General features: G+C 26.2%; 1 protein-coding gene across 1 annotated transcript; it reads left to right on the plus strand.

Moving 5' to 3' along the window:
• Positions 1–7,734: 7,734 nt before the first annotated feature.
• Positions 7,735–8,676, plus strand: LOC140889695 (glutathione S-transferase T3-like). The gene is made up of 2 exons (XM_073297419.1): positions 7,735–8,039; positions 8,112–8,676. The coding sequence occupies exons 1-2, from the start codon at positions 7,735–7,737 to the stop codon at positions 8,674–8,676; spliced, it is 870 nt and encodes a 289-aa protein (XP_073153520.1).
• Positions 8,677–9,036: the final 360 nt, after the last annotated feature.

Here is a 9,036-nt window from a genome sequence, read left to right on the forward strand (position 1 = left end):
AATAGCCCTACATAAATCAATATAAAACATACATATATAGTTATAGTTTGATGCAAGATATTTAAAATAATTACCTCCTTGAACATCATCGAAAATATTGTTCTTACGAAGATCTTTGATCAAGCCATCCAATTACGCTTTGAATATTCTGCTCACAATATCAGGACGATCTTCAGTCTTCAAATCCCTAGCCTCGACAAATCTTACAATCTCGAGCCATTTGGGGTTGCATGTAAAAGTGATAAATAAATAAGGATATCCAGCCCATTTGCATATAGCCATCGCGTCTTGATAGTTCTGAATCATGTATCTCGCCCCTCCAATAAAAGAAGACGTCAATATAATTTGTCATTAAGGAATAAATGGCCAAAAAAAATAATAATTAACATAGTCTTTATGAAAAGCCCGATCCAATACTAATTTAATTTTTTTAAATCTAATTTAATACACTTCAATGAGTTTAAGTTTCTAAACTTCCACTTTAATTTGTAGAGTTAAAATATGGAGATAATTTAAAAATTATATAAAATTAATGTAAATTTTTATTGATTTAGTGAGTGTTTGTGATTTAAATAACGGATAGGAATTTCTTGAATATATAGTCATATACGGTTAATTAGAAACTTCTATTGATTTTGAATTTTAGAATATCATTATGAATTACCGAGCTATATAGAAACTTTTCTTAAATATCATTTTCTTTTTTTTTTGTTATTTTTTTTTTTGTTTTTTGTTTGTTATGTGCAGTCGTTTCTTCTTTTTTGTTTTTTTTTTGTTTTTGTTTGTTATTTTTAAATTAAAATATTTTTCATGGTTTGAATAAATATAGAAGATCTGTTTATCAAATATAATTGTGATTTTGAAAATTATTGTTAACCGGATAAATATATTTTAAAAAAATATTATTTTTTTAAAAATTTAATTTTTTTAAATTCAACTAATTTATGATAAATCAAATAATATTTTTAAAATAAATTAGTTTTTTTAAAAAAATGGTTATATGGTTAAATATGATTTTCAAAATCACAAAAACTCTATATAATGCCTCTTATATATGATAGACAATTCTTCTATTCGATCCAATCTATAAAATATTAATTTTTTTTAAATTCACAAATACTGATAAATCAACTAATATTTTTAAAATAAAAAAATTTATAAAAAATGTTATCCGGTTAACAATCATTTTTAAGATCACAAAAACTCCAGATACTGTCTCATATATAAATCTCTTATTCAATCCAGCCAATGAAAAATATTAATTTTTTTAATCAACAAATATCTGATATTAAATCAACTAATATTTTTAAAATAATTTTTTTAAAAAAATATTGTTTTCCAGTTAACAATTATTTTAAAATTACAAAAAGTTTAACGATATCATCTCACATATCTTATATATAGACGGATCTCCTATCCGATGCAACTCATGAAAAATATTAATTTTTAAATCAAATAATATATGTTAATTCAACTAATAATATTGTAAAATAAATATTTTTTTAAAAAAAGATGGTTTTCGAGTTAACAATTATTTTAAAATTACAAAAACATCAATGATATTTTCTTAACAATTATCAGATATGTGAGACAATATCGTTAAATTTTTTGTAATTTTAAAATAATTGTTAACTGGAAAACAATATTTTTTTAAAAAAATTTCTTTTAAAAATATTAGTTAATTTATCAATTAAAAAAATTAATATTTTTCATTGGATTGATTGAATAGGAGATTTATATATGAGACAATATCTAGAGTTTTTTTGATCTTGAAAATGATTGTTAATCGGATAAATTTTTTTATAATTTTTATAATTTTAAAAATATTAGTAGATTTATTAGTATGTGTCAATTTTAAAAATTTAATATTTTTATGGGTTGGATCGAATAGAAGATCATCTATCAAATATAAGAGACATTATATAGAGTTTTTGTGATTTTGAAAATCGTATTTAACCGGATAACCATTTGTTTTTAAAAAAAATTAATTTATTTTAAAAATATTATTTGATTTATCATAAATTAGTTGAATTTAAAAAAAATAAATTTTAAAAAAAATAATATTTTTTTTAAAAATATAGTTATCCTATTAACAATAATTTTCAAAATCACAATTATATTTGATAGACGAATCTTCTACCCTTACTCAAACCATGAAAAATATTTTAATTTAAAAATAACAAACAAAAACAAAAATAAAAAAAAAAGAAGAAAAGGCTGCACATAACAAACAAAAAACCAAATTTAAAAAAAAAAAAAAAAAAGAAGGCTACAGCGTCCACGACGCAGCGTCCGCTCTTTGTGATGGAGTTTTACATTATATTTGAAAAACTCCACCACACAAAGTAGATTTGAAAAAAAAAAAAAAAATTAATTATAAAAAAAACCCCTATATAAAGTTATTTCCTTGTAGGCTTCATATTTAATATGTATACAATCTTAAATATTCTTTCAATATAAATATTGTTAACAACTTTTCATTTACATCTCCAAGACTCCAACTCAACAAATCACAACTTAATCAATTAATAATTAAATATTTATAATATATATTGTCACCAGATTGAAGATTGATCTTTTTTTTTTTTTTTTGACAAAGTATTGAATTATATTATATTTTATAAATTATAAATATGGTAAATATGTGTATTTATTTATTGATAATAAAATAATAAAATAAATATATTTGATACACTAATCTCTTCTATCTTATTAAATTTGAGGTCTATATAGTAGTAACTACTTTTGGTAGGTTATGTCATACTATTTTTTGTCTCTAGAATACCCTATTACCCTCACCCATAACTATCATAATTCTTTTTAAATAACTACCATAATTATTTTTAAATAAAATAAATAATGAAATATTAACAACAAAAAAACATAACATTAAACATAAAATTACTCAATTCTTATTATATTTCATATAAAAGTTTGTTATACACGACAAAAAATTAATTATATGCACACATAATGTGCATAAATTTACTAGTAAATAATAATAATTGAAAAAATGGTTAACAGAGCATTCAAACACGGTTTGTAATACATTTTTCCTTGGTTGGTGGCCCCAAATTTCTCACTTGCCCCAAATTTGACTCTTATTTCACGTGAATTTCAAAGCCATTTTGCATTTCAATTTCATGTCAATTGAAATTTCATTCAGATTTCAAATTTGACTCTGATTTCGCGTGAATTTCAATACCATTCTGCATTTCAATTTCATGTCAATTTCAATTAGATAGATTTCAAAACCCTCCTTTCTATACGCATTCTTTCACTACTCTCCATTACAGGCCTCCCTCCTATCTTTTCTCTCTATATTTTCTCGTTTTTTTTCCCACATATACATGGGTTTTTTGTTTAAAATAATATAAAATTAAAACAATTAATAAAAATATGACATTTTATAAAATTTTATCAAAATATTACCGTCTGTCCCGAATTCAACAAAAATTTGTCAGATCCCTGCTTAAAAAAAAATCTGGTCTGACTTTTTTTAAAAAAATAAATCATAAAGGTGCCATAAAAGTGTCTGGGCGAATGCATACGTCTTTCCTGGTTCATTTCAACCTATCTTTACATGCATTATCTCCGTAATAGATCTAAGAGTCTTCATTTATCAATACATGAAGGGTTCACTAAAAAATAACTAACCCCACATTTATTGGTAAATGTACATCCTTAGATCTATGTCAAGACAGTGTCTGTATAGGTAGGATCTAATCACCCCTCATCCACCATTCCGTTATATTCCCCTCACAATACTATACAATTTTAAATAATTAAATCAATAATATTTAGTTGTGATCTATACTGAACTATTTAAAAATAAATTTAATATTCAAATTATTATTATTATTATCATTATTATTTTAATAATTACAATAACTATATATTTATATTATTATTAAATTTAATTATTTTATATATTTAATGTGTAATTTTAGTTATATTTTTGCTTCTTTTTTTTTTACAAAAAATTAGAAGTTTTAATTATTTCCAATAATTTTAAGATTATATTACTGATTAATATATGCATATTATTGAAAAAATCTACTTTTACTTCTAGTTTTTGTGGGATAGTATTACGAAATAATATAGACACTAGAGTTTAGTAAAAGTTAAATTGTGACCAATTTACGTCTTCTTTTATTAAAATTAGTGTATTGATGTACGCGTTGCGTGCTTTTATAATATTTTTGTAATTAATTTGATTTATATTCAAATAAGAGAAATATAATAGTTGTAAAAAATATTTAGGGACTAATCTGTAATTTGAAATATCAAAATAAAAAAAACAAAACAAAACAAAACAAAACAAAAGTATAATATCTATATCACATAAGGAAAATTTTGACAGAACAAAAGATGGTGTCGGAAAATTCTTTATATTTAGGGAGAGATATCAAAATTAAAAAAAACAAAACAAAACAAAAGTATAATATTTATATCACATAAGGGCAATTTTGACAAAACAAAGATGGTGTCTAAGGGAAAGATTTTTATATAGGGAGAGATAATTATTAACATTCAATATTATTAATTGTATTATAATATATTTTATTTTTAAATTAGAAAATTTTTATTAATAACTAGTGTAGTGTATTTTTTTTAATGGTGAAATTATAAAATATCTATTACGTATATTAATTCAAATATATTTATCAGAAATAAATCTGAAAATACTACACTAGTCATGGATAATTTTTTCTAATTTAAGAGTAAAATATTTTATAATACAATTAATAATTTTGAATGTTAATAATTATTTTGACATCTGTAAATTGATCACAATTTTTTTTTTTTTACTAAACTCTAGTGTCTATATTTTTTATTTAATACTATCGTACAAAAAATAGAAGCAAAAGTAGATCTTTTTAATATATATGGATTTATTAGTCAGTAATATAGTCTTAAAATTAATGGAAATAATTAAAATTTATAAATTTTATTTGTAAAAAAATTATAATAAATATTTAAATATTATATTAATTATTAAGCTTTAACTAGTTTTAATTTTCAAACCCGAAAAATAGCGAAAATTACATATTAAATATATAAAATAATTAAATTTAATAATAATATAAATATGTAGTTATTGTAATTATTAAAATAATAATAATAATTTGAATATTAAATTTAATTTTAAATAAAGTGTAGTAAAAATCACAATATTATTGTTGAATAAATAATATCTTTTAGTTTTTTTAAAGAATAATATCTTATAATGATCAATAATAATTAAAGTACTGTAAATAATAATGAATAAAACTATTTATGTTATATATCACAATTAAATATTATTAATTTAATTATTTAAAATTATATAGTATTGTAAGGGTATTCACAGTAGTGGGAACATTACTGCCAAACATTTGTGGGTCCATCTATCCACGTCATCTGTCAAATATCTCACATCTTAAATATCTCACTTTTCACAATCAAATATCCTACAAATCAAAGATTTATGGATCCCAGTAATATTTTATTACTCTTAATTTATTTTTCATTCAAAAAATAATTACCAACATTATTTTATAAGGACTATATGACAATTACAATTAATTTAAAAGCCTAAATTTATTTTAATAAAATATTTTTAAATTCGAAAATAAATTATACAAATATTATTTTTCATTTATTTATTTATTTTAATTAATTTAATTTTTAACTTTTCTTATAAATTTAAAATATTTATTATTTCATTTATTTATTTTAATAAAATATTTATTATTTAATAAATTATTACTTAAAAAAAAAAGTTCAACGGGTGGACAGCTGTCCACCCGTAAAATCAATAATAAAAAAAGTAAGTGGAAATGCCCGGATACTAATCTGTGTCCGGACATTTCCTAGTAAGCACAAATGTCCTCCTTACAAGGGATGACATTTGTGTTTAGAAGACATTTGGAGAAATGTCTTTTCCAAATGTCCTCTACTGTGTATGCCCTAAAGGGGGAATATAATGGATTGATGGAGGAAGTGTGTTTGTATGCGTCTGGTCAAAAAACTGGTTTTGTCTATGCTACCCCATTTGGACAGTGCCCGAATGGGGATCCAACGGCCCATGTTTTTTGGGATTTGATATGATCTCATTTCAAATGAAATTATATTAAATTCCAAAAAAATTGGGTCATTGGATGCAACATATGGGCATTGCCCATGTGCTAGCATAGACAAAGCCCAAAAAACTTTGACAAGACACATTTATGACACGTCTACTCCGGATTCACAAAGGATTTTTTTTTTTTTAAAAAAAAAAAAAAATTAGGCTAGAATTTTTTTTTCATGGATCCAGGACATGGATCTATCGATGCTACCCTATTTGGCTAGTGCCCGGTAGGGTACGGACGGCCCAGATCTTTTTGCAAGTCAAATGATTTGAACTGCAATGATTATCCGAGTCGTCCGATCTGCCCTAAAGCCAGCATCAACAGATCCCCAAGACATTCAACAGAGATCTGAAATTTTTTTGCAGAATCCGGTACAGACTGTCCCGGATTATAATATTTTGATAATATTTTAGAGAATGTCATATTTTTATTAATTGTTTTTAATTTTATATTATTTAAAAAAACCCCATATACATACATAAATCTCAGTTCAAATAATTATGGGTGTTTACGATTTGGTTAACCGCCCAAACCAAAACCAAAAATTCGGTTCGGACCGAAAACTCGATTCGGTTTTCGGTTTTTTTGAAATTTATGTTTTCGGTTCGGTTCGATTTTTTATTGCCGTTAACCGAACCGAACCGGTGGACCATTTTTTTAAAAAAAATTTAAATTTAAATTTGACTTAGTATTTATTTTATTTATATTTCATTTATATTTGAAACTTGAAAGTGAGAAACGTGTTTCTCTAAGAGTACCCACAATGGATTAACACCCAATAAACACCCATGTGGGTGTTCATAGCATTGTGGGTGGGTGTTATTAACACCCATCCACAAAAGAGAGAAGATGGGCGTTCACAGTTAAAATGGGGCGTGCTTGCACGCCCCATCACTTTCTTTCTGGCGCGTGCTTGCACGCGCCAGAAAGAGAGTGTGCAGGTGCAGATGCGTGGGGACCGCGTCTGCACCTGCATTATTTTATTTTATTTTTATTTTTTTTAACTTTTTAATTTAAATAATAATAAATAACGGTAATATATTCAGTTATTTGTCAGATTATGTCAAACTACTGCATGTTTTAACGAAAACTTTTTTATTGTTATTTATTTTATTTTATTTTTTAATAAAAAAAATAAATAAATAAATTCTAACGGCTAGTTAGAATTTTCATCTATAAATACTCACCAATGCTAACACCAAAATTCATTCCACTTCCAACACTCTTCAATTCTACTTTCATTCTCTCCTATATCTTTTTTACTCTTTTCTGAAATCTTATTTTCTATCCGAAATGGATGAAAATACGAGGGCATATCTTAGATATTTGTTGAATACTACACAAAACTCGCAAGAAAATTCATCTTTCCAAAATCCACAAATTCCACCAACTCATCAATATCCACATCCATTTCCAAATATGCAGTTTCCTCCACAAAACCTTCAAAATTTCCAAGGCTTTGGAAATTTTATGAGCCATCCGAATTATACCCCCCAGAGGTCCACAACAACCGCTTTCAGTCGAATATTGGCAAAACACGAGTCATCCACAATTCACGCCGCCGGTTCTTCAAGGCTTTGGTTTCCCACACATAACTGGTACGCATTTTTCATCTTCGATGCCGACTGAACCTGCATCTCCGACTTTTGTCCCAGAGACTCAACTTTCCGATCGTGAATCCCCAATCGAGGTGGTGAATTTAGAAAAAACGGTTCCGGATGCTGAGGGTACGAGAAAGCGTTCGACTTGGACAAAGGTTGAAGATGAGGTCTTGGCGAGAAGTTTTGTCACAATCAGTGATGATCCAATAATCGGCAATGACCAGAAGGCCGATGCATTTTGGGGACGTGTCGCAAGCTACTACAATGACAATCGTCCTGCAGGTTCAAACAGCAGAAAAGCTAATGTTATACGATCACATTGGCACAACACAATCCAGAAGAAGGTAAATTGATTCAACGCAAATTACAATAGTATTTACAGTTTATATCGCAGTGGTCACAGTGACGAAGACATATTGAGGTTTGCGTATGAAAAATATCGCGAAGAAAACAATGGTGTCGCGTTCAACCTCGAGCATGTGTGGAGAATTGTTAAAGATCGTCCAATGTTTACTCCACAATCTGATGATCACTTTGTGGCCACAAAAAAGACGAGGATCTCTGAGTCAGGAGCAAGCAACACATCTTCCAACCAAAATGTGAGCATAGACATAGATGACGAAGATACTCGTCCAATGGGTAGGAAGGCAACAAAAAAAAAGGGAAAAGACAAAGTCAAATCGACCATGGAGGATCTGAAAGTAAACTATGACAATATTTTTTCAAAGTTCAACGAGTACACAAACGTAAAGAAGTCTGAAGTCGATCTGAAACAAAAACAACTTGAAGTTGAGGAGATTAAGACAAAAACTTTTTTGTCCAATGCAAAAGCTAAGAATCATCGATTGAAGTTGAAGGAGTACGAGATCTTGAACAAAGACACCTCACAAATGACTACTGAGCAACTTATCATACATGAATGTTTGTGCAAGGATATCAGGTCGAGTTGGAATATCTAAACTGTTTGCGCATTTCGATTGATTGTATTGTTTAATTATTGTATTTCGGAGTGTTTGTATTGTTTAGTTATTGTATTTTCGAGTGATTTTAATGTAGAAGTACTATATTTCCGAGTGATTGTAATTTTAAATTATTGTGGTTTCGAGTGATTGTAATTTTTAATTATTTGATTTTCGAGTGATTATAATATTTAATTAGTGTGGTTTCAATTATTGTGATTTAAAATTTTTATCAACTTTGAAAACTAGTCATTACAAACTAGTAATATCAAATTTCTAATTATCCAATGACTTGACTTATTATCTTTGAAGCAAAATGAGTTTGATAAAAGAAATATAGAACGAAAAAGGAAAGAAAAG

This window comes from Henckelia pumila, chromosome 3 (genome assembly GCF_033568475.1).
Source record: "Henckelia pumila isolate YLH828 chromosome 3, ASM3356847v2, whole genome shotgun sequence".
Classification (NCBI taxonomy): domain Eukaryota; kingdom Viridiplantae; phylum Streptophyta; class Magnoliopsida; order Lamiales; family Gesneriaceae; genus Henckelia; species Henckelia pumila.